The sequence below is a fragment of the Larus michahellis genome, chromosome Z (genome assembly GCF_964199755.1).
Source record: "Larus michahellis chromosome Z, bLarMic1.1, whole genome shotgun sequence".
Taxonomy (NCBI): Eukaryota; Metazoa; Chordata; class Aves; order Charadriiformes; family Laridae; genus Larus; species Larus michahellis.
Window position 1 is genome coordinate 84,151,692 of NC_133930.1, and position 26,705 is coordinate 84,178,396.

The 26,705-nt window shown below is 38.8% G+C and overlaps 1 protein-coding gene across 5 annotated transcripts in view; it reads left to right on the forward strand.

Annotated features, from left to right (window-relative positions):
• Window positions 1-26,705, forward strand: part of ADGRV1 (adhesion G protein-coupled receptor V1) — a 291,124-nt gene that overhangs the window by 43,065 nt on the left and 221,354 nt on the right. For all 5 annotated transcript variants that reach the window (XR_012584987.1, XM_074570871.1, XM_074570873.1 and 2 more), the window contains 16 exons: window positions 3,072-3,198; window positions 5,298-5,515; window positions 6,668-7,411; window positions 10,234-10,607; window positions 12,435-12,611; window positions 14,293-14,473; window positions 15,102-15,304; window positions 15,943-16,072; window positions 16,990-17,070; window positions 18,373-18,512; window positions 18,947-19,556; window positions 20,556-20,771; window positions 21,988-22,203; window positions 23,386-23,630; window positions 23,828-24,009; window positions 24,765-25,576. Coding sequence is in view for 4 of the 5 variants with exons in the window: in XM_074570871.1 (XP_074426972.1) it covers window positions 3,072-3,198; window positions 5,298-5,515; window positions 6,668-7,411; window positions 10,234-10,607; window positions 12,435-12,611; window positions 14,293-14,473; window positions 15,102-15,304; window positions 15,943-16,072; window positions 16,990-17,070; window positions 18,373-18,512; window positions 18,947-19,556; window positions 20,556-20,771; window positions 21,988-22,203; window positions 23,386-23,630; window positions 23,828-24,009; window positions 24,765-25,576 (4,656 nt within the window). In the remaining variant the exon portion in view is untranslated. The remainder of the gene's footprint in view (window positions 1-3,071; window positions 3,199-5,297; window positions 5,516-6,667; window positions 7,412-10,233; window positions 10,608-12,434; window positions 12,612-14,292; window positions 14,474-15,101; window positions 15,305-15,942; window positions 16,073-16,989; window positions 17,071-18,372; window positions 18,513-18,946; window positions 19,557-20,555; window positions 20,772-21,987; window positions 22,204-23,385; window positions 23,631-23,827; window positions 24,010-24,764; window positions 25,577-26,705) is intronic.

The window sequence follows — 26,705 nt, forward strand, 5'->3', positions numbered from 1 at the left end:
TCTAGCTGAGGGGTAATAACAGTCTGTGAATGCACTGCACTTCTCTGCACTGCAACCCAAACTGAATTGAGTAAGCCGTCGAAACAACGACTGGGACTTGAGGGGCTGTATAATTTCATAAAGCAAAGGAAAACCATCACAATTAACTATACCTTCACGTTAGATTTGTGTGGTAGGCTCACAAAGTAAAATACCTACCAGGGATTCAATTCAAGATGAGGAAACATAAAATTAGATTTCATCATTTAGACACACGCACTGTCTTAGCCCTCATTTCAGTCGATGACGATCTGATTCACAGTCAGTGAGACCAAGAGAGAGCTTCAGGTCACACAACAGTGGACACCCCGTGGCTGGTCTATGAATTGCTCACAAGGCTTCGCTGGTCTCGAACTGCATCTGCCCTAGACATGGGTAGCAGTCAGACAGAGAATGATAGGAGAATTTTTAGCAATTATTTGAGTATAAGGTAGCTTACGTGGTTCATGAGGCCAGCTGGCTTTCACGCTGGTACCTGGGTCTCTTACAGAATCATAGAATCATAGAATCATAGAATCATAGAATCATAGGGTTGGAAGGGACCTCTGGAGATCATCTAGTCCAACCCCCCTGCCAGAGCAGGGTCACCCAGAGCAGGTTGCACAGGAACATGTCCAGGCGGGTTTTGAATGTCTCCAGAGTTGGAGACTCCACCACCATTCTGGGCAGCCTGTTCCAGTGCTGTGTCACCCTCAGGGTAAAGAAGTTCCTCCTCATGCTTAGGTGGAACTTCCTATGTTCAAGTTTGTGCCCATTGCCTCTTGTCCTGTCCCCGGGCACCACTGAAAAGAGCCTGGCCCCATCCTCCTGACACCCACCCTTTAAGTATTTATAAGCATTGATAAGGTCACCCCTCAGCCGTCTTTTTTCCAGACTGAAGAGGCCCAAATCCCTCAGCCTTTCCTCATAAGAGAGGTGTTCCAGTCCCCCAATCATCTTTGTAGCCCTCTGCTGCACCCTTTCCAGCAGTTCCCTGTCCCTCTTGAACCGGGGAGCCCAGAACTGGACACAGTACTCCAGGTGCGGCCTCACCAAGGCAGAGTAGAGGGGGAGGATGACCTCCCTCGACCTGCTGGCCACGCTCTTCTTGATGCATCCCAGGATGCCATTGGCCTTCTTGGCCACAAGGGCACATTGCTGACTCATGGTCATCCTGTTGTCCACCAGGACTCCCAGGTCTCTTTCCACAGAGCTGCTCTCCAGCAGGTCTGCCCCCAACCTGTACTGGTGCATGGGGTTGTTCCTTCCCAGGTGCAGCACCCTACACTTGCCCTTGTTGAACTTCATAAGGTTTCTCTCTGCCCAGATCTCCAACCTGTCCAGGTCTCTCTGTATGGCGGCACAGCCTTCCGGTGTGTCAGCCACCCCACCCAGCTTGGTGTCATCAGCAAACTTGCTGAGGGCGCACTCTATCCCCTCATCCAGGTCATTGATGAATATGTTGAAGAGGACTGGACCCAGTACTGACCCCTGGGGAACACCACTCGTCACTGGTCTCCAACTAGACTCTGTGCCCCTAATCACAACCCTCTGAGCTCTATCTTTCAACCAGTTTTCTATCCACCCCACTGTCCATTCATCTAACCCACACTTCCTAAGCTTCCCTATGAGGATGCTGTGGGAGACCGTGTCAAACGCCTTGCTTAAGTCAAGGTAGACCACATCTACCGCCCTCCCCTCATCTATCCATCTAGTCATGCCATCGTAGAAGGCTATCAGGTTAGTCAGACATGATTTCCCCTTGGTGAATCCATGCTGAGTACTTCTGATAGCTTTCCTTTCCTCCACATGCCTTGAGATGACACCCAGAACGAGCTGTTCCATCATCTTTCCAGGGATGGAGGTGAGGCTGACCGGCCTGTAGTTCCCCGGCTCCTCCTTCTTGCCTTTCTTGAAGACTGGAGTGACATTGGCTTTCCTCCAGTCCCCAGGCACCTCGCCTGTTCTCCAGGACTTTTCAAAGATGATGGAGAACATCAACCTTAGAGAAAGGATTGGACAAACCCATTCCTCTCCCTTCTTAATTTTTCTCTTCAGTGATCTCTTTCTACTTTACTAACTTTCTTCAGGATCTACGGGTATTTTCTCTTAGCCTCCATTGGGAACATATGATGGCTTTCCTCCTGGCACACTGGTCCTACAAGAATTGGTAACTGCAAAGATCCCTTTGCCTCTAAAAGGAGGATCGTATCACCGTGCAGCCTCTCTAGAATCACTAAGATTCTCTACCTTTGCTTTTTCATTCCTGAAAGCAAAAAAGAAAAAAAAACAGAAAAAATATTTCTATGATCTGTTGTATATATTTGCCTTTATTGTTACATCCCTTTTGAAAATGATGTTGTACTGTTGTAGCTCAGAGAAAATGCAGGTGGAGGTATATGAAGTTAAAGCAGAAAAGACGTTTAATTTGGAACAAAAGTCTGATGCTCTGAAATAGGGTGAAAACTGGGATGGGGGTAGAAACATAATGTACGTCTGTGGCCATAGGAAGGGTTTTAGAACGTCCCTACAATGCTAATATAAACACAGAAATCCTGCCAGCCTCCCCTCTCCTTCACAGGTGTCTTATATTTGTTCCTTTCAGATAGGATGTGATATGGGTATGAATAAAATCTTCAGACATTATTCTTAGCTTGCATTTTGTTTAAGTGCAATACTTCTATTTTAGGTACAAAGGAGAGCTAGGATCTCCTAATACATATCTTTTTCTTTTGACTTGACCAATTGATCAAACATGAAATACTACTTCTCACGCAATCCTTTCTGCTCAGAATCACATCTTGTCAGGTCATGTCACATACATTTTTTCCTGCAAATCTTGTGTCCTACTCTCTGCCTGAGGTTCCTGCTTAAGTATTTTTACTCTGATTTGCCTGTTACCGAAGATCTTGAATATTGGTTTTCACTGATTGTTTTATCATTGTTCATTTCTTTGCATAAAAGCAATTGGTATGAGAAGGAAACAACTTCAGTTTTAGAGTTACGTCCATTTCTGATTCCAGTTTTGATAAAACTAATCACCCTCTTTTTAGGGGATACTGTTATCTTTAAGGCTGGAGTGGCTACAGTTATTATTGAAGCAAATGATGATCCTAATGGAATTTTCTCCTTGGAGCCTTTAGAGAAGCCAGTGGAAGAAGGCAAAAGTAACAATTTTTTGTAAGTAACTTTTAAATAATACTTTTGCACTTTTTTTGAACTGATGTATGTGGTACCTTATGGATAGTACTTTGATCCAATCTCATGCAAATTTGCACTGATAAAAATGTATTAAAGAAAAAATCGCTTTACCAAATTTTGGATTAAATGATTTGTAAATATATTGAAGACATCAACTGTTACATTTTCAAGTAGATTGTGCATATTAAAATGTATATTAATGTATACAGAAATTAATGATAAAACGTAAATAAATTGGACTGTGTTATGTTCTCAGTAGACGTTAGATACAGAAGAGTACAGATGATTAGAGCAGAATGTAACCCAGACTAATGGAGAAGTAGAGAATCTTTACAAAATACAACTAATTACGACTATGTGATTCTTGATTTCTTCCTGCATCCTACTTTAAAGCCTTTCCCTACAAACAACCTGTATTGCTGTGTTCTTGCTGTTAGTTTGTTTTTCTTCTATCTGTTAATTACAGATGGAAGTCTATACTCAAAGTCCAGGTGTCCCTGTCTTCTAGACTGACAGTACTGTTCCTTGGTCTGACCTCTGAAAGTATTTTCCTCCCAGAATGAGAAGGGTTAGGAAATGAATTTGCTTGGCACCTTACCTTGTTATGTTCCATAAAGTCAGGATGGGGTTATAACTTGACAAAAATACTGATTTTTCATTGAGAAACCTCTAGCGAGGATACAAAGAGAAGTTAGGTCACATTCAATGTGATAAAGTAAACACTTAGGGGAGAGGCTCTTTTCACATTTGTTTAATTACCTTTCATATCTTTTTATTTGATTTTTTTTTGTTTGTTTTGAGGCCTTGGATCAGGTGCCTCTGACTGTGAATGAGGTCCATACTTGTGTTACACATCTGTAAAATGAAAATCCTTAAGAAAAGAGGATATTAAATATATTGGGTGTTTGTTTTTGTTTTGCTGCTCTTGGGTTGTTTTTTTTTTGTACTTTACAATCTTATTTGCAGGATGAATTTTTTTTATTTGGTGTTGTGAAGAATGGTGATTTGAACTAAATGTATATGCCTATACGTGGAAATAGATGATACCAGGATCGCCAGCATTTGAGACCCTTGCTCAGTCCTCAGTGATGAAGTATATTTCCTCATGAGTCCACTCTTCCATACCATCGCTGCTTTGGCTATTGTGTCATAAATACCAAAATGGACAGAGCAGCGTATAACCTACCCACTGGGAACAGCTATGGCAGCGCTGAGCTTTAAAGGGAGTCATTGCAGGCACTGCAGCAGTGCAGCACAGCTGGCGCAGAGCACCCTGGCCAACGGCAAAAAAAAGAAAAACCTTTGGAAGCAGAAACAACATAATCGTGTTGCTGTGCCGAGACTAGTTTTGCTGAAGTATTTTTTCAGCCTGATACAATCTCACTTTATTTTTATTTTATTTTACCGGGCAAGCAGAAGCACACTTTTGTTGTGTAAAGCACAATTCTTAAATAAAGGTACTATACGCTTCAGGTTTTATTTATAAAGCCTTTTGGAAATTGGTGAAATTATGTTACCGCATAGCTATAGAAAAAAAATATCTTGTTTTTATTTACTACATTCTTAATCTGGAATAACCACAGATTTCTGAAGAACATAGAACATAACCCAAATTTAATACCAATGTAAGAAAGAGTGTAAGGAGGCTTTATGATTCAAGGGAGAAATGCTTGTGGTTAAATGTAGATAATTCTCGTTCTTGTCTAAGGATGGCCAGGTATATCAATTTTTAATGTTAACTTGCTGAACTATTATACATTCGCATTTATTATTTACACAATAGAAGTGCAGTACAAGCTGATGTTTAGCTTAACAGTGCTACTTTGCATGGACGTGCATGGTTTACTTTTTTCCTAAGATACCTGTCATATACCTGTGAGTAGAATTATACTGTGAAATTGCGGGCCTTCAAAGAGGATTGTGTTATTGTTCATGGTTGTATGTATCGTTCATGGTTATTTAGAATGTTGTATGTTATTTTTCACAGTAAGGAAGGTGACTGTAATTGTGTTTTCCCTCACTAATGAGTGCTGATGCATACCTGCCAGGACGTTCACTCTTTCTGTATCACTGAACAGGATTTTGAGACACAGAGGACACTTTGGCAACGTTTCGTTGACCTGGCAGCTGTTCGATAATGACTCTGCGCTGAGGCCAGGAGAAGAGTTCTCTGAAACTTACGGGACTGTGTGCTTCATGGATGGTGAAGGATCAAAGCCAATAACACTCCATGCTATTTCAGATAGAATTCCTGAATTCAATGAATTTTACATTCTAAAGCTGGTGAATGCTTCAGGTATTGTCTTCCATATCACCATTCCCATCATATCTGTTAGAAAAGAATTTTGTTTAATCAATCAAAACGAAACCAACCCTGGAAAGAGCTTTGCCTTGAATCACGTCTTGTTATCCTATACTTTTCTGGTACGGTTTTAGGTTTTATTTTTCATTTAATCTTAATTTAGGTATATCAGTGCAGTTATTCAGTTCCTGTGTTGCTGTTGTACACATTTTGGTGATCTGACCTTTAAAAAGGATGCCTCTTCGTGATTCCAGAGATGTAGATCTTCGTGTAGTTGAAGACAAAGTAAAGCTATTAAAGACTATGCATGTCTACCATAATGGAGGTTGGTTGGTTGGTTTGCTTTTCTCTAGAGGAGGTGAAATACTTACAGTTACCACTTCATATGACTTAAATTACAACTGCTACACATCTGCTACTGAGCAGAGTTCCAAATCTCCTGAACTCATTCCACCTCAGTACTATTTAGGGTCTTCTGTGCCCAGATACAACTGAAAATATGTGTCGACCTTTACTGTAAGTGAAGTCCCTAAGTGTGACCAGAAGATTTCCTACATATAATAGGTGGATCAATGCGCGCTTTGAACATGGAGGCTCTACATTCACATCATGGTCTTCATATCATGAATTCTTATTGTGCAGAAATAGATGACTGGTGGCAGGACTTGGCAGCAGTTTTATTTTACAACGGTTACGGATTTTGCAAGGTATCTCTGTGTCTGTTTCAGAGGCAATGGGCCAGATTTTGACGTTCCATATTTGTGTATATCTTGGAGTAATATGAGAACTGAATTTGGCCCCATGTTTGTCAAATGAATCAAAGGTAAAATATCTCATTGACTAATTCAGAAAAGTTGGAGCTAATCTTGTTTTAGCTGAAAGACAAATGTGTGTTTTGCAGTTGAAAAATAACATACTGCTTTGTTTTCTATGAAAATTGTCACTGTAGTGTTTTAAAACCAATTGAGCTAAATTACGCTATTATTAAATCAGAGCATTTTCTAAGAGTTCAGAGGCTCTTTAAAGCAGATTTAAGCCTTTTTAGAAAGATATTTTATTAAAGAAACTTAAAGTACTCAGTAACTTTTTTCAGACTGTGTTGTCTGAAACCAACCATTAACTTCTGCTCTAACTTCCATTGTACAGGTGGGTCTCCTGGTCCTGGTGGTCGGTTGTCTGAAACAAGCCTTGCTGTAACTGTGATGATCCCATTCAATGATGACCCGTTTGGAGTCTTTGTTATAGACCCAGAGAGCCAAGACCGAGAGATAGCGGAAGATGTTCTTTCTGAAGATGATCTTTCCTATATTACAGACTTCACCATCTGGAGACAACAAGGCACCTTTGGTGTTGTCCGTTTAGGTTGGGAAATACTGTCTAGTACCTTCCAAGCTGGACTGCCATCAATGGTAGACTTCTTGTTGCTGGGATCATTTCCAAGTTCAGTACAATCTCAGCCTCACATGAGGCGTCATCACAGTGGAACAGATGCTTTGTATTTCAGTGGAAAAGAGGACGCGTTTGGGACTATTGGTCTGGAACACCCGTACAATGGAAATACTGCAGTAACCAATTTCACATTTTCAGCGTGGTTAGTTCCTAATGTCAGTACTGATGGTTATATAGTTGAAAAGGATGATGGTAATGGGACCTTATATTATGGTGTGAAAATCCAAACAAATGATTCTCATGTTTTGGTAGCGCTCCATTATACAGCATTAGGATCCAATATGACATATGTGGCTAAAGCAACAGTCCTGAAGTACCTGGATGAAAATACTTGGCTTCATCTTCTGATTACTCTGGATGACAGTATAATTGAATTTTACATGGATGGAATTCCAGTTCCGGGAGGAATGAAGAGCCTTAAAGGACAAGCAATCATTGATGGTGAGCCAATAGCCTGCATTATTCTTCTCCATATGTAAAGTTCTGCAATGTATAGAAGAGTCTAGCTCCTTGATGGATGTATGCAAGATACTAACATTATTATATCTGGTTATTTAGTTGAAAAGAATGGATAGAAAATTCTGAGAGTTTTCAAAAAGCATATGGAAATTAGAGCTGGGAAAATTCAGAACTGTAACAGAGCAATTGCAATAATTTGAAAATAAATTAATAATGTATAGTATGCTTATCAAGTATACATACAGTTATATATGTTTGCAATTAATAATTTCCATAAGTTTTACAGCACTGTAGCTTTTCCTCTCAGTTTCTGAAACAAAATGCAATAATGATTTTGTTTCTAGTTGTGCATTATATTATAAGCCAATATCCTTTAGGGTGCTGCACCTGGGGAGGAATAACCCCCCGCACCAGGACAGGTTGGGGGTGACCTGCTGGAGAGCAGCTCGGTGGAAAGAGACCTGGGAGTCCTGGGGGACAACAGGATGACCATGAGCCAGCAACGTGCCCTCGTGGCCAAGAAGGCCAATGGCATCCTGGGGGGCATCAAGAAGAGTGTGGCCAGGAGGTGGAGGGAGGTCATCCTCCCCCTCTGCTCTGCCTTGGTGAGGCCACACCTGGAGTGCTGGGTCCAGTTCTGGGCTCCCCAGTTCAAGAGGGACAGGGAACTGCTGGAGAGGGGACAGCAAATAATGGCTACCAAGATGGTGAGGGGACTGGAACACCTCTCTTATGAAGAAAGGCTGAGGGATTTGGGTCTCTTCAGTCTGGAAAAAAGATGGCTGAGGGGGGACCTTATCGACACTTATAAATACTGAAAGGGTGGGTGTCAGGAGGATGGGGTCAGGCTCTTCTCAGCGGTGCCTAGTGACAGGACAAGAGGTAATGGGCACAAACCTGAGCATAGGAAGTTCCACCTAAACATGAGGAGGAACTTCTTCACTTTGAGGGTGGCAGAGCCCTGGCACAGGCTGCCCAGAGAGGTGGTGGAGTCTCCGTCTCTGGAGACATTCAAACCCTGCCTGGATGTGTTCCTGTGCCACCTGCTCTGGGTGACCCTGCTCTGGCAGGGGGTTGGACGGGATGATCTCCAGAGGTCCCTTCCAGCCCTGTGATTCTATGGTCCTGTAAGCAACAGAACTTTTCAGGGTGTAGATCTACTTAAGTATGTATTTACATGGTATATGAAAATTATGCCTATAAGTTTAATAGCGTTGCAAGGAACATTAGCACGTGTACTTCAGTTTATCTAACTGGATAGTCCCAGATGTGATTTTAGTCATAAGTAGCCATTATGGACATTCACTCTGACCTAGCATAGCAGTGACCAGAGAAGTATCAGAAAAATTCCTTTATAAAGTCAGATATTATGTGGTCAGATTACATTTATATTTACTCTTTCTTTTGCAGTTTCCCACTCTTACACATGCATTTTTTTCTTGGAGATCATCTCCAGCCTTTTTCTTTTCTTCCTCTTGCCTTTACTTTCACACGTTTCTTTGGTGGGGATAGGCAGTGAATGATATCAAATTCTTAAACACAATCTCCTTTTCTGTAATCAAAGAGGAAGAATTAAAAAATATACAGTGATGTTAAATGCATATACATCTATATGCATATATGTACACAAACATAGAGAATAGAGAGGAAACTTCATTAATTGTACAGTACAGTATTTTATTTCTGCCTCTAAACTTCTAGTGGTTGAAGTCTGAGAAATAAATTTGCCCTCTGTAACAAAAGTAGTGTCCCTGCAATTAATAATTTCCATCAGACTTGCAGTACTGTAGCTGAGAAAGGATTTTTTTTTTTTCCCCCTCAGTTTCTAAAACAAAGTTGTGTGAAATGCAATAATGCTTTTGTTGCTAGAAGGATATATCTGAGTGGTTGTAAATTTTCTGTATTAGCGGAGATGGCATATGCTCATTCTGGAGATGCTACAAGTATAAGGCAGGGATTCGATCTCTCTCCATTTAACGTCGGATGATACACAGTGGTGAGCATATAGTACCCCAGTTTTTCTCACTATCCTCTGCCTTTTGCCCTGGGACCGTGATGATTTGCTGTGGTTGCTCGTCTCTAGAACTGACACTCAGTGTCATACGTATACCACTACATTCAAGAGCACAGCTTCTTCCAAAAGCAGAAAACAGATGGAAAAAAGATGTATCTATGTGTTTTAGCACAACAGGAAAAAGTATGAGCTACCAGCTTAGTATATTTGTGAAAAAGACAGCCGTGATCCTATGATTTGCTGAGTCGAATAATGGTTTGGAGACAGAGAAACATTAATGCTGTTGTAAAGAGCATTTGGAATTTGGTGTCTATTTCCGGAGTCCATATTCCCAGTCCATTAAGGGAACACTGTGTCCAGAAGGGCTAATGATGAGTATCACCAGAACGGACCCACTCTCCAAGCAGAGTGGGACAAAGTGGGCTCTGTTTAGCAAAACAGCAGCTGAGAGGGGTTGCAGGTGTGCTCTGCAAAGTTCTCTCTGAAGGAAAAAGAGGGGCTTCCAAGTCTAGTAAAAATACGGGATGGTGACAACGTGCTAGTAGAACTAGTAGGGTGAAAAACCTGAACAGTCTGGGATGGAATTCTTTGGCCTGTGACACTGTACCTGTAACACTGGGATGAGGCTCGAGGAACCTCCTGATTTTGCATTTCAAGATCACTATGATTCCTAATCCAGGGATAACAGAACAGTTTACCATTGACGTTTAACAAGTACAGCTATTCAGTTGCAGTTTTATTACTTTGAAGAAATACAGCAACATGAGGAAAATTATAATTTCCTTCTCAGGTCCAGGAATAGTGAGGATTGGAGCAGGAATGAACGGCAGCAGGAGGTACACAGGGCTAATGCAGGATGTAAGGCTTTATGAGCGTAAACTGACCCGAGCAGAGATCTATGAACTCCACGCAACGCCTGCGAAGAGTGATGTCCACCCTGTCTCTGGGTATTTGGAGTACCGGCAAGGGGAGACCAATAAATCATTCATTGTGTCTGCGAAGGATGACAAAGAGGAAGAAGGAGAGGAGTTGTTCATCCTAAAGCTCATCTCTGTGCGTGGTGGAGCTCGAATTTCGCAAGAAAATACCACTGCGAGATTAAGAATACAGAAGAGCGATAACGCTAATGGTTTATTTGGCTTCACTGGAGCATGTATTCCTGAGGTAAGGTGTTCATAAGGAAAATTATAGGTGAAGCTTTGGACACAGAAAAATTAATGGCAAGGCCAATTGACCTGCACGGGGCCTTGATTTCACATTTGTTAGTTAAGCAAAGTTTTTCTAGAATTTGGAAATGTGTAAGTTCTGTTAATACAGGCTCAGGTCTCACTGGCATTTGCAATATCATTTTTAAAAATCCCTCAAAATTATTTTTGTTGAGAAAATTGATTTTATGACATGAACTGAAGACTAAGGCTTAAATTTTTCTAGAAGAACATTTTTTCCCCCTTTATTTCTGTCACATCTGAGACTGGGTTATCCATTAAAATATAAGATTTAATTTTATTACCAATATTTTTATTTTATTTTTCCGTGTTACGTGGTGTGTTTGAAGGAATTTTACTACAGATCATGCGAGGACAAGGTGTGATGTATTTTTCCACAGTTGTTAGTTACAAGGTATAGATTGCATATGTTTGGTGTGAATTCAGTTGACGCTGGCTGTGAGTTGCTTAGTTTTTTAAACGTTAAATTGTTCCTTGGTGGTAGCCACCATAGGTGCAATATATAAACTTGCTACTTTTTTGGGGAGGATAGAAATAAACATAATTCACTTTTACTTCTTTAATAAATTATGAGGGAGAAAGACATGATACCTGTTTCTATTGGTGGTGTATTATTTTGGGGAAAAAAATTCAGAGTACTTTCCAATTTGGGAACTTTCATGACCTTTTAATTACATTCTTTCTGACCGAAGTGCTTATGATGTGCTTGAAAGTAACCACCTTGCCCGAGTGATGCTGGTTTTCAGTTTGGCCCGGTTCGCTTTCTATGTGCCTGCCATATGCTACGATAATAGATTCCTTCAGTTTCGAATGCCACTGATAATACTGTAATGCCGCAGATCGTCAACCAACCGTGAAGCACAATTAAAAATTTATACAGCATGTTAATTGTTTTGCACTTTATCTTACGTCCATTTCACCAGGGAAGTATTAGAGCTGTCAGCGATGATGCAGACACACAGCGGTTTTTTGTCAGTCGTTTAATTGCTGTATGTGCGCGTCTGTCTGCTGGGACGCTGGTGGCAGATGCAGTGTCTGCACTGTGTTACACAGCAGCTCTGAAATTGATCTAATGCTTGAGATAGCTTTAGTGTTTCTGGCCATTTTCAAGTAAAATTGTTCTCTATTTTTAGTTCTGTTATCATAATCTTCTAAAATATGTGGTCAGTATCAGTACTTACTTGGTTCCAAATACGTGAAATCGTTGCTGCTGAAGTCACGTTCTCTGTGAAGTCAGAATTGTCAAAAGGAATGTAGCATAGAAAATTTTTCATATTTTTCTGAATGATGATGATAGAATAGTTTATTTTTAATGTATTTTTTTTCCCCATAGTGTTTCTGGTTGGGGAAAGGAGGTATCCAGATCTTCCTTTTAATTATTGCTAATGAAAATTTGAACGATTTATGTTCATATAAAGCAATAGTTTCAGTTGCTTCTGACATGTGCGTTTCAAGCATATCGATTCTATCTTTGACGCATAGTTTGGATGAAGAGATTGTGTCCAAAACAAACAATAGGGTGTAGTTATTAGCTTACCTTGATAGTCCTCAGGGAGATACTAGAAGCTGGTGCAAATCCACTAAGATTGCTCTGACCGCCACCAAGTTCAGTTTCAGCGTCCCACCACCCCAAACGTGCTGAGAGTAACAACAGCAATTTTTTACTTGAACATTTGACCAGTGTTAGAGAATTCCACATTTTACATTTATTGCTTTGATTTACTTTGACAGTAACAAACATTTTCAATTCCTTGCTTTCTTCCAGACTGCCGATGAGGGTTCCACTGTATCCTGTGTCGTGGAGCGTACAAGGGGAGCCCTGGACTATGTGTATATAAATTACATTATCTCACAGGTTGATTCCACTGGCATTAATTACTCTGTTACCGATTTTTCTAACAGCAGTGGCACTATCACATTCCTTCCTTGGCAGAGATCAGAGGTAAACCCTACCTTCCTATTAACTATTCATCCTGACCTTTGCAAACCTGCTGGAAAATACCTTCTGAGGATGCTTGACTGGCTTTCATATTCCAGAGTGTCTCCTTCACGTGGCTTTTGTTATATTTTGCAGGGTTTTTTGCATCCCTGACAACTAACAAGTGATATGATGGATGCTTATAGATCTGTGTGTATCTCGGTTCAGGGGTCACCATGTGTGTGTGTATGTTTGAATGCACATAATATATGAGATATGTTTACATATGTTATGTATCAGGTGTATGTGTATCCATATGTATACACGAAGTGTAAGTAGTCCTGTGCTGAAATAATGGTTCCAGCCACTTTTGCAATTGGAAAATTATCAGGTTTTGATCTGAGTTTTGGAGCTCAGATTTATCTCCACATCAATTAAACAGGCAGCAGTAAATTTCACTTTTGTAGTCAAGTGTCTTGCAGCCGCCCTTGGCCACGTTCTGTCCCTTTTGCTTAATCTGTTTCTACGAATGCAATCCTGACCTGCGGCACTGGAATCTCACGTTCGTTTGAAGAAGAGGTGTGGGACCACAATGCTGTAGAAAGTCAATGTGTGCTTTCCGTTAGTGTTCGTAAAATAGACGGGGTGAATTGTTGTTAGCAGAAAATGCTGTCCTCTCTTTTATCACTCTGCTGAAGTCAGTAGGGACTGACTGAAACCCACTGACGCCATTTGAAAGGACCCTGGTGGCTCCACTGAAACTGTGGATCTGTTCCCAGTTAAACAGTGCAAGTGATCAGAGCTTGGCAAAAGCTTGTGATATCTGGAAACAGCTTGTTCGTGTCGCTGTTCCCTCAGCTTCGATTCTCCATTGAAATACATTACTGCATTGCATACGCTCATATAAAGCAAAAATTCCCAAAGCTTCTCTAGCCTGGCAGCGTGGATGAGGCCTGCCTTATTTGATCCAGCGGCAGAAAAGGGCTGGAATACCCCCTTGCTCCGCTGCTGTGTGGTGCAATTTATTGTCTACATATGGAGGAGTTAATGGGCATGTCCCTAAGAAACAGACTGGGGGCAGTTGGTCGTCAGGTGAGATATCCTAAGAGACTTTCTGTTGACGTTTGCAAGCTACTCGTTCCCACGCCTCTAAATACAATCAGCTGCTTAAACCTTTTCTTCTATATGTTTTTCTGTGAGGTGAATACGTTAGCCCGTGCAGAGCAGGTTATGTTAATTAATAGTATGATCTGCATTGTCAGGTGGCATAAAAAACTTGCTTTACCTGCTCTCTAATTGGATTAATCACTCTAATATCTCTTCAGAACCACAATTTCTTCAAGATTTTGACATCTATCAGATATTTCATTTTCGGTATACAGGATTTAGATTATTCTTACGTTAAGGTAGATAATAAAGAATTGCTTGCTTGCTTATGTGTTGATGTAATTTGAAGCACTTGAGCAAATACGCCTTCCACCTCTGGTAGCTTGGTGAAGTTGTTTTTGGAATGCATACTCTAAACGTAAAATATTTTCCTAGAAATTGGGTTAAATTATGCGGAAAGCAAAAATGTCTGTATTACTTTCAGACCTACACAGCTGGCTGTCTAATCAAAGAATTTGATGAGTTAAGCAGGGTCGCGAAACTCCTAAGTGATGTATTTTGCACGGTTTGATTTCTCCATGGTTTGGTCCTTCTCTAGGTCTTAAATTTGCATGTTATTGATGATGACATTCCGGAGCTAAATGAATATTTCCGTGTGACATTAGTCTCTGCAGTGTCTGGAGATGGAAAACTAGGTTCAACTCCTACCAGTGGAGCAAGTATAGATCCAGAAAAGGAAACTACTGATATCAGCATCAAAGCCAGTGACCACCCATATGGTAACGATGATGGTGATCATACAGTCTTGTTGCAGATAATTGTATAGTTCTAGCTCAACAGATTAAAACTCTGTTTAGCCTCAGCTTTGATAGTTGAGGAAGCAATGCCAAGTATTCCACTTTACCTAACTTGAGATTAATTCATAATTTTTATACAAGAGTGAAAGCTGAGTTACTTATTCTTGAGAATATTGCAAAAGACGTCAAAGCTGCCCTGACCATATAGGCGATGATTCCATTCTGAGAGCAAATAAAGCTTGCATGTAGTTGATCCTGTGCAAGTTTTTGTTTTTCTCAGATGAGAATTCCTGATGAAGAGAAACCTTTCTGCATGATTATTGTACCAATAAGTACCCAATATTATGACATATTCAGGCTTTTTCGGGAAGAGCTGAATTCATTGTTGTGCTGTGTCTTTATCAAGACTGATATGGGTATTGGTGAGAGAGGGGAAGGTACACAGCACACCCCTGGAAATGGCACGATTGAGTCCTAAGGGCATGTCAATAATTGTTTTTTCATTTCAGAAACATTAAATGTAAATGTTATAAATAATTTGGTTTCAATTTATTATCATAATTTAAATTTGGTGCCAGAAGCTGTGCGAATAGTACTTGTTGTCTGCTAGGTCTGCTACAGTTCTCGGTGGGGCCACCTCCTCGGCCGGGCGATGAAATGATTCTGCCAGCCTCTGCTGTGCCCCATATTACTGTTAAAGAAGAAGTTGGACACATCAGATTACTGGTAGTTCGTGCACAAGGTCTTCTTGGAACAGTTCTGGTGGAATACAGAACAGTGCCGCTTACAGCTTTCAGTCCAAAAGATTACCAGGTATGGCTGTTGCCAAAGAGTGTAATTATTTTGGAATTAATTTAGAGTTATTTGTCCTGCAGGTAGATTTCAGTTTGAGTATTTTAGCCCAGCTATGATTCTTTTCACAGAAACACTTTTGTTTATATGTTGATATGATAAATGAATGCGTAATACTCACTTTAAAAATAAATATCATTATGTGACTTTTACCTTCTTTCCTGCAGCATGTTGTATTTCCTAGAAAAGCCTCTGGTTTAGATTTTTTTTTTTTTCCTAAAGAGAATTGTCAGTGCAGCAATAAGGGATATTTACTATTGTTGCTGAGTATATCAAACTTTACATGAGCATTCAGGTGCACGTACAGGTTAATGTTATATTTCCACATACCAGGATTTGTACAGGTCCAACAAAATAACCTGATTTTGCTTATCACCTAACTGGACGTTTGTGCAGAAAAACGTAGGTGAATGCAGATGCTCATAATTCTGTGAATTTAGATGCCTTTTCCTCACAACAAAGATTCAGCAGATTTTTTAAAAGCTTAATTGAAGAAAAGTAGATGTTTTGACAAACAAAATCAAGGTTCTGTTTCTTTTTTCATATGGATGAAAACATTAGACTTGAACAAAAATGTTTTCACATCTTTCATATTGCAGGCTGCTGTGGGCACACTGGAATTTCAGCCAGGAGAAAGATACAAGTACATTACTGTTAACATCACTGATAATTCTGTTCCTGAATTGGAAAAAACTTTTAAAGTGGAGTTACTGAACCCAGAGGGAGGAGGTAAGGCACAGACATCGATCCATTGGTTGTATTTTCGTGATCCATTAAAATCTTACTTTTCTTAGGTGTACTATTTCCATGTTATTTCTAAAGACAAATCAAACACTCCTACATCCCCCGGACAGCTGTAATTTTTCTTAGGAAACAACTGTTCTTCATATATTTTGTTAATCATTGCTGGAAACCACCAGATCCCAAAGAAAGTGCGTTATTACCATGCATTAATTCATGTAAAGACAATTGCAGCTTTTCACATTACATAATTTCATGGTTGGTAATTGGTCAAATAGTTTTTTTATTACAACAAACTTTTCTCTTTTTTTTTTTTCTGGTCCGAAAACTTACAGCTAACTTTGGAAATTCACTAGGCAGGTACTGTCTTAATACAAACCTTCTTTTTGGCCTTTTCAACACCATTGCAAGCACAAAACTTACAGTAAAGTCTCCATTAATTAAGCTTTCTGCAGATTTTCCCAACTTTCTGAAACATGTTTTCAGTTTGTGAGAAAATTTTAGAATAAGAGAGTCTGGGGGCTTTCAGCCCCTGTGTTTTTTTTTTTTTTTTAATTCACATTTCCAATTTCTCCATGACAAACCTCATTTAGGGGTGAGAAAGAGGAAATACAAAGAGGGGACACAAAGAGGGAAAGAAAAGAGAAAACAGGGGTATATGTGTTTCTGTCCTTCTGACCTCCCAATGCTATTTCCAATGTAAAAAATTAAATAAGAAGTGGCATATACAATACTTTTTCTGGCTTTTATCAGAAATCCTGTATACTTTCATATCCAAAATTGAAGCCTTCCTAGAATACTTCCTCTCTTTATGTGTTGTCCAGAAATGTTTAAATTACTTTCTGCTTTCTCTTTATTTATAAATGTATATATGTGTATATATCTGTATGTCTGTCATCTTAAAGTTGCTGAGCTCTTTAGAAATGATGGCAGTGGTAGTGGTGATGGGAACATGGATTTCTTCCTTCCAACTGTCCATCAACATGGTAAGAATTTTCAATTAATCCTATTTTTTATGGCTAACTGTAATATCCCCCATAAGTTACTATACTGACACAACTTGTCATAGTGTTACTTTACTTGCAGTTACAGGTGAATAATTTAGATTTATCATAAAGTTCTGCCAAAACATCTTTTCCCATTTTAATTTAGGCATAGTCTCAATAGCAGTCCGTGTTTAGTGCAACACAGAAAATAGCAACTTCTATACCATCAAAACTACATTGTTGTAAAACACAATATAGTAATTCCAGAAGTACAGTTTGCAAAATTAGTTCTGTTTGAAAATAGTCAAATTTTCTGGTGAGCAAAAGCACTTTTGAAAGTAATTTTAAAATTACCTGTTTGTATGCTTTGATACGTGCTTTATGTTACTTTTTTCTCTGCATATCAAAAAAACTCTTAAAGAAAAGTAAGTTGCATTAGATTTTTAAAGGTTTTGATTGTTTTTAATTTCTTCTTTTTGAGTTTGTATTTATGTCATGACATACAGAAAACAAAGGTAATTTAATACTAAGAAAAAGTAAAATGATACTAGATGCAGAAATAATATAAAATCTGAGGGAAAACCCTTATCATACAGGACTTCAAATTAAACCCTACAGACCTGAAAATGTTATACTAGCATCCATTGTCCAAACTGAATAATTTATTTCTCTGTGACAGCCTGATTTTCAATTTATTTGTAAATGCAAAGGATTTTGGTTTGCATGTGAGAGTTAACTCTGTGGCTTAGCCACTTTGTGGAGCTCCCTGGGTTTTTTGAAGTGCTGTTTACCTTTTCCTTGCTTCCAGAAAAGGTTTTCGTAAGTGCCAGGCTCTTTCTCTCTCTGAGCAGCAAGTAATCTCACCAAAGACAATCTTTTTAGTAGTAGGATTTACTGGACTTGTTTGGTTTTTTTTTTCTTTGCTTTTTGTTCTGGCGTATGTTAGGATGAGGCGTGCATTCATGTGGTCTCTCTGCTTACCTTGTTTACCACGTGACTCCCCACCATCCTAAATTCTGCTCCATTTTCATTAATTAGACCTGTAATTTTGTTTCTCTTCCTCCCTTAAAATATTCATATTTGTTATATGTTTTTGTTGCATAGTTCCATAGAAGGGCTGCCAGTTAGTTCCTTATCCATGTGGACAGTTATCCTGCATTTCAAAAAATGAAAGACAAAACAGCATGGATCCTCCAGCCATGCTCTCCTGTGTATTTTTGTAACATATTTCTTTAGCTGTTTTCTTTCATGTAAGAAAAGATGCTAGAAAAAATAACTCTTTTTGGCACTTGCACTTAACAGCTAACTTGGGAATTGCATCCCACATCCTTGTGACTATTGAGGCTTCCGATGATGCTCATGGTGTGTTTGAGTTCAGTACTGAGTCACTCTCGGTGAACGGAACTGAGCCTGAAGATGGAGATAGCAATATTGTGCTGCAGGTTAGAAGGCTTTTGAGTCTCGTATTGCTGCGCGGTCCTCTTCTGTCTCTGTTTTTACTGGGCGTTTGGTGATGTTTTTGCCTGAAGTCTATAGGGTTTGTAACAACTTTATCACGCACATCTGTTTTGCCATTTCATGCTGAGTTTTCTAATGTGTATCATTCATCTTGAAGTGAAAATGATGTAATAATAATATCCACAGGTTTAAAATTACCTCTACTTGTTTACATTTGGGGTACTACTACCTTAAAATAACAGTGTTGGTGATACAACAAATACAGCAAAGCTGAAAGAATAAAGATGACACTGTTTTTTTGCAACACAAATTTATTTTTAACCAATTATGTCATGTCCTTGCTTAATTCCATCTCATATTTTTATGTTTTTCTTTCTCATAGAACAAAAATATGCAGATCTATATGTTTTTCACTTAGGTTGTAAGAACGCATGGGGCCTTGTCTCAGGTGACTCTGCATTGGACCATAGCCTGTGATCTTACCAAAGACCTCATCTCTACAGATGGGAACGTCACATTTGATGTTGGCCAAGCGAGAGTGAATATTACAGTACAGGTTTATCCTGATGAAGTTCCTGAATTGGATAAGGTGTTTTCAGTTTTGATCACCAATGTCTCCAGTGGTCGTCTTGGAAATCATACGAATGCAACGTTAACTATTTTAGCTAATGATGATCCGTATGGAATCTTCATCTTTTCTGAGCGAAACAGGCCAATAAAAGTTGAGGAAGAAGCAAAAAATATCTCCCTGACAATAATAAGGCGTGGTGGTCTCCTCGGTACAGTGATGGTAACATACAGAACTATTGGTGATGATGAAGTGTCACCCTTCCTTCCACCTGATGTTGTTAGAGCCACAGAGGGAAAAGATTATATACCCATCACAGGTTTCGTGGTCTTCGCAGCCAATGAAAGTGAGGCCATGGTATTTTTGCCTATTTTGGACGATGATGATCCTGAGAGGTCAGAATCTGTGTTTGTGGAGCTAAGCAGTATTGTTTTGGTCGAGAAAGTACAGGATCGGCCAAGTAAGTATCTTACTTATGTAAAACCTACAGTTTAAATATGAAGGCTGGTATTTGTATTTAATAGGATAAAATGCAACAAGTTAAATGATAAACTTTTTACCTCTGCTGAACTCTGTATAGTTAAGAAATCTCTGAGTTACCTGCCTTGTGGGCTGTTGGCATCTATTTCCTTTAGCTCAGTATTTTGTCAGGGATGGATGCGCATTTCTTTATCCATTTTGCATTGCCTTATCCAACGTTTTTCAGGCCAAATATGTTACAGTTTGGTTTTGTGCACTAATACCTGTTCATCTAGGGTTGCTTCTGCAATGTTCAGTACTAGGAAATAACTAATCTAGGTTTGCTTATTGAAAGCCAAAAAAGTCTTTTAAAAAATAAAGTGGTGTTACCACTTTATTGGTAAGTGGAATTACAGCAACATGTTGCTTTTTAAGTGTAGACAATGTTTGCCTCATCCCTCATTCAGATAAGTTAACATCATTACAGCCTGATTTGTGTTTCAAAGCTTCTTGGCATGTCTAATTGCTGCCTCCGCCTCACATTAATCTTGATGTTAAGGGTAACTTCAAGTATTATTTACATATCCTTCAAATCTTCAACTTCAAACTTCAAATCTTATTTATATATTTCCTTATAGCAAGGGTAAAAATTAAATTCTTCAGAACTGTGTTGATGTTACTACTGGCCTTATGGACAAAGAAATAAATAAATAAGTATTTCAGAGTACCTCACCTTTTAAAAAAAATTATGGCTTGTATGCTCCACAGCAGAGTAGAATAACAAGTTATTAAAAATTCTTATTTTTCTACCATCATATAATTCAAACACCAAAAAAGGTATGTTGGTGTAGTTGTAGTTATACCTCGTGCAATCCTAAAAAAGATAATTTTGCTGAAGGCTAGTGGCGACTAACCACTAAACTCACGTGTATGTCTATGAACCCTATAGCCGTAGATAACATCTTAGGCACACCCTCACTAAGTTTTCTTTATATTTCAGTTGTAAATTCTCCTCGACTTGGATCAGTGGGTGAGACAATAGCTCATGTAATTATCAATGCCAATGATGATGCTTTTGGAACACTTCAGCTTTCAGCTTCAACTGTGCGAGTTGCTGAAAATTACGTTGGACCAATCATTAATGTGACCAGAACTGGGGGGATATTTGCAGATGTTTCTGTGAAATTTAAAGCCATGCCAATAACTGCAACAGCTGGTAAGAAATCAGAATTACAGGCATATGAAGTCTGTGTTAAAGTGGAAAAAGCATACCTTGTGCTTTGAGCAGTCAAAGCAAAGAAGCATATATTGAACGCACTATCATCTAACAACTACCAAAAAAAAGTAGTGAGACATTTACTGACTCTGATTAGCAAATAGGAGTCCAAGCCCTAAGGGAGAGATCATATATCGGCTTTTAGAAAGCTCTGAGACATCATCACTGAAGAATCTAGCAAGAGAGATGTGTGAAGCTGTTAGGGTGTTTGTTTCCCTGGCAGCCCACCACCTCTTCAAAAAAAGAAAAAAATAAAAATAAAACCCACTACAATAGTATATGTAGCTACTATTTAGTCCTGTGTATATATTTAAACCCACCATGCATTGCTTAGGGGAGCTTATTGGAGAGGAAGTGAGAGTTGGGGACTCAGCTGTGAAACAGGCAAAACCCAAACAAAACCCCAGAAGACTTGAACTTCTGAAAAAGGGAGCTTAAGTTCTCCAGTTGGTCCCTGCTACAGAGAAGGTGCATAAAGGAGCAAACTTATGAAATGTGCAGGGTCAAAACCACTTAGTTACAAATCAAACCCACTGTGTTTCAGCTGTGTCCAAAATGGAATAGGCGGGTGGTTCATACTCTGAGAACTGGTATTTTAGTTTCCTTTTTATGTAAGAGACTTTTCTAAATAAATATGTAGCTAGTTTGATGTCAGAGCGTGCTTTCAATTAGTTTCTGAAGCAGAGCTGTTATCTAGCGTGTCACCGTTGTTCGCCTAGACATTCTTAGAGAGAAGTTTGCCTAAACTGAGGTCCACACACAAAGTGTGTCCTTTACTAAAATCTACTTCGACAAAGGTGCTTCTGTTCACTTTCATCTCTTGGAAAGCCATAGAGCAACTAGAAATCAAAGGCGGAAACATCGTGGTAGTGTGACCTTGTCAATGGAGGACAATAATGGAGCTTTTGTAACTGCTTCTTGGTCTGACGCTGCAAACTCTGTTTTGTCCAAGCCAAGTTTTATTTTAATCGATCCGGATATATAAAAGGCAATGGGAAATAAAAAAGACTGCATTGTCTGGGTCTGAAGATAAAGAAGAAACCCCATAAAACTGCGGAGGAATGCATGCATTACTGATGATGTTCAATACACTGAACCATAATGCATTAATATTATGTGTTTTTTATTGTTTTGTTTGTTTCATCTACAAATCCAGGTGAGGACTACAGTGTAGCCTCATCAGATGTTGTCTTACTAGAAGGGGAAACAAGTAAAGCTGTGCCAATTTATATAATTAATGATATCAATCCTGAAGTTGAGGAGTCATTTTATGTTCAGCTGCTGAACCAAACGACAGGAGGAGCCTTGCTTGGATCTTTGACTAGAGCCATCATAACTATTGAGGCTTCTGATGATCCATTTGGATCCTTTGGTAAATGAGCCCTATTTGCATATTTTCTCTCTTCTGTTAACATTTTTACTGCAGATTTGTGGGTGAGCTGTTACTGGGCAACTGAATAAAAACATCCAGAAAACAAAGAGGAAGCCTGGATGAAGACAGTAAAGGAAACGATAAGATAAACTACATTAAACATGTAATTAAGGAGCAATGGTGCTTTAATATAACAAAAAAGTATTATTTAGTCAGCTGGTATAGCAAGATTTTGGAATCTCCCAGTAAGAGATAGGTGGATTGTAGTTTACTTTTTTTTTTTTTAACCTAAGTAAGTGCTGCATTTCTTCGATGGGTTTAAGCCAAAATCTGAATTCTAATATCTGTTGCTTAAATACTTTGATATCTTTTCTAGTTAATCAGGCAAAGCAGATTTAAAAATGTAAGGAAACTGAAAAATATAAAGAGAAATTAAATTACATTCTCTTGTTTTCTGTCAAGTACTTTAGTTTATATTTTGCCTGTTATTATCAATGAAATTAATTGTATATACTTCCTAAATAAGTTTCATTGCACAGGTTTTGAGAAGAGTTTTGGCGATTTCAAAAACGTAATGATATTTTAGAAACCTTTTTTGTTTGTTGTTTGTTTTTTTGGTGGTATTTTTCCCACCTTTTCCTTTGACTTACCCATTTCTCCCTTCAGTAACCTGCTTAATTCTTCTTGTTCCATTTTGTCAGTAGAAGAATGTACAGGAAAGAAAGAAAAAATGTCAAAAATAAATAGTTCCAAATGAGTAATTAATTAACTTAATTCTTAAAAAGTGAAGTTTAAATACAAGGAAGACTTTTATTTGAAACAATTTAGGTGGAATATGTTGATTTATTTATTCAGTAAGTGACATGAAAGCTGCTAAAGTTTCCTTGCTGGGAATAATTTGAAATTGTCTTCTAAGAGCTTAGAAACAGCTCATGGTTAGCCTCAAACAATGGGTATGTTGGAATAGACTTTTTGGATGAGGGCTTAATTTTCATGTTAATTCCCTCTGTAGATGAAAATACTAATACTGAAAGTTTGCTTTTAAGTTTAAACCTGATTAAAAGTGATTTATCTGTGCAAGTAAATACAATCAAGTGAAATAAAACCATGTACTTCATGAGTTGATATATTTACTTTGCATTTCATTGTTAATGAAATGCACCTCTCTCTGCTGTGCTTCAGTTTTTCAGATTACCGAATTCACTGTGGAGGAGCCTGAATTTGGATCAGTAACTGTAAATCTGCCAATAATCCGCAATGCTGGGACACTCGGTAATGTTACTGTTCAGTGGGTTGCTACCATTGGTGGACATCCCGCTGATGCTGACTTGCAGGTGGCCTTGGGTAATATTACTTTTGCCCCTGGGGAAGCCATTCAGATGTTGCTTCTGGAAATCCTGGCTGATGATGTTCCAGAAATAGAAGAAGTAAGTAAAGCAGTTAAGTCTTTCTTGAACAGCAGTACGGTTTTAACTTATTATAGAAATGTGTGCAAAGAAAAACAAGCAATGTTCTGGCAGGAAGATGCAAAAAGTTCAGATTTTACTTCGCTTGTGATTATTGTTAGAAATACCAAAAGTTGTTTAGCTGCATTATTTCTTTTTCTTTTTTTTTTCTTTTTGAGATTGTCCGTGTAGAATTAACTCAGGCCTCCAGTGGTGGTGCTATTGGGTTAGATGGCGTGGCAAATATTATAATACCTGCCAATGATAATCCTTACGGCACAGTTTTCTTTCATCAACCCTTTTATCGAATTCAGGAGCCACTAGAAAGAAATTTGCTTGCAAATATAACAGTCAGGCGAAGGTTTGTATAATGTTTGCTTTATTTATATCTACTATTTTTTCTTTTATTTGATCTTGGCTATAACTTCAAATGTCATGCTCTTCTTGTATAAGTATTTGCATGGATTTCTTGACCTGGCAGCTCAGCCCATTTTTGTTTCATATACATTGTTTTTGAACTTGATCTCTCCTTATTAGAAATATACATAAAGTACTTAAATGTAATCTACATTGTGATGTACAATGTAATCCTAATATACACAGTGGAGTTGAGGTCTCATTTTGCCTATTTAATCATTAAATCATTTAAAGCTGCACAACCGCCTGCTCCTGTGGTGTGAACTGGAGGACAAAATGGGTCAACCCTTGTGGGATGCGAAAAAACAAGAAAAAGAAAACAAACTTTATGCATGTGTTATGGTATCCTGAGGACACCTAGGAGGAAGGATGGCAAAGTTGGGCAGCACAGTTTTTTTGTTCCTTGCCAGCCTAAGAAGACTTAAGTTAATTCCCAGAAACAAATGTTTGCAAACTTGCATCCTTAACAGACTGCTACCCAAGCTGTAAATAATCAAGCTTGCGATCCACAAAAAATGACGACTCAGTTATTCTGGTTCTAACTTCAGGGGAATCCACTTTAATTAGCTATTTGGAACTTTTCAGCAATTCAGAAAGGGACGATCCATTTTGTTCATGTTCATTCTTAACCTAGAAACATACACAACATTAGACATATTTTATCAACTAACATTACATTTTTATTTTAATGTCTTTTAGTGGGGGAAGGTTTGGTCAGCTGCAGATATTTTACAGCACTTCTGAGACTGACGTGGTAGCTCTTGCTATTGAGCAAGGTCAGGATATCCTGGCCTGTTACGAGTCTCCTGTACAAGGAACTCCTGACCAGCCATCCAAGACCAGAGTGAACGTGTCGGCAGCAGGTGACCCGCTGTATGCCTGTGCAACTCAGTGCCTAAAAGAACAAGCCTGTTCAGCCTTTACGTTTTCCAGTGCCTCTGAGATTCCTCTCTGCCTTTGGCTGACAGCAGAGATCAGCCCATTAACTAACACCTCGGGATTCTGGACCTACAAGAAAAACGTCACCAGTGCATCCTCTCTCTTCAGCACGCAGGCCATCGCTGGCAGTGATTATGAACCTGTTACCAGGCAGTGGGCCATCATGCGGGAAGGGGAAGAGTTTGCAAACCTGACAGTTACCATTCTCCCCGACAATCTGCCAGAGTTGGATGAGAAATTCACGATCTCCCTCTTGAAAGTGGAGCTGATGAACATCTCAGCCAGCTTAAAAAATCAACCAACTGTCGGACAGCCAAATACTTCCACAGTTATCATAATGATGAATGGAGACGCGTTTGGAGTATTTAGGATCTACAGCGTAAGTCCCAACGCGACGGAGAAAGGTCTGTATCTTGAAGTAGAAGAACGTCCTCAGACCAACGTGCAGCTGATGATACACAGGACAGAAGGCAGCCTGGGGCAGGTGACAGTGGAATGGCGTGTGGTGGGTGGAACTGCCACCCCAAACTTGGATTTTGTTGGTGTTGGTGAGATTCTGGTGTTCGCTGAAGGTGAGGCAAGGTTTTACATTAGCTTCTGTTTTATAAAACTAAAGAAAAGCAAAAAGAATCTGATAAAAACTCAGTCCTCTGGACGTTTTGATAAGCAATGCCTTATTCTTAGGTTAAATCTCCCTGAATGCTCAGGATACATATTCAAAGTAATATAGTTCATTGGCATATAGAATTATGTTGCAGAACACACACAGGTGTAGTAAAAAAAAAAAAAAAGATGAAAAGTAAAAATATCTGAGTATTTTTTTAAGAAATATTGCAGTGTGCATTGTAAAGATTACCTTTTTGCCAAACAAATAAGGAATAATGATGCTGAAGGTAGTTGTTATATCAAGGAAAATGTAAATGAGAATTAGGCCTAACTGGTCTTTTGTGAACCTTCAGTCAGTACTGTACAAATTTTTCATGGCCTCTCTTTTTAGATTCTCAGATTTTATTGATTCTGTAACATAACAGCATATTAAAAAAAATTCCAAACGGAATGAACAAGTCAATGGCAGACATTACTGAAGTACCACGCAACATGACAGATATATATCTTATATTTTCACAGTCTAAGTTGATTGAACAATTATTTTGAAAGACATTTATGGGTGTAGTAAAGATCCTGGTGTGCTAGCTAGCTTGTTAAATCATCTGCACTCAAAAGAAGGGTTGCCAGCAGTGATTCTGAGGCTGACGTGTAACTGTATTAGTGGTTATAAGTTTAGTAAAAAAGGTTTTCAAAATATTTTGAAAGACAGTGTAGCAAGAAATATATGTATCTTGTAAACTGATATTCTCGTAATCATAAAACACAGTTTATGCACATGCACTGAGCAACAGGATTGTGTTGTAAAGTGTCACAGATTATAGAGGCTGGTAATTGACCACGCTTGCTGTCTACATTATCATCCTTTGATAGTCCAGAAGACAAGGGACTGACACAATGGTAACCCATTTTAATGCATTCCCTGCCCTAGTAAATATATTCAAATTATGTTTATACAGTTGTGTATAAGGTTCATCTTGGCAATTTTTTTACAAGGATGATATTCCCCTTTTCTAAGTTAAATTTGAAAGTCAGAGAACTTATAATGCAAATAAAGAATTCTAGACATTCAGAAATTACGCCTACATTGTTAAT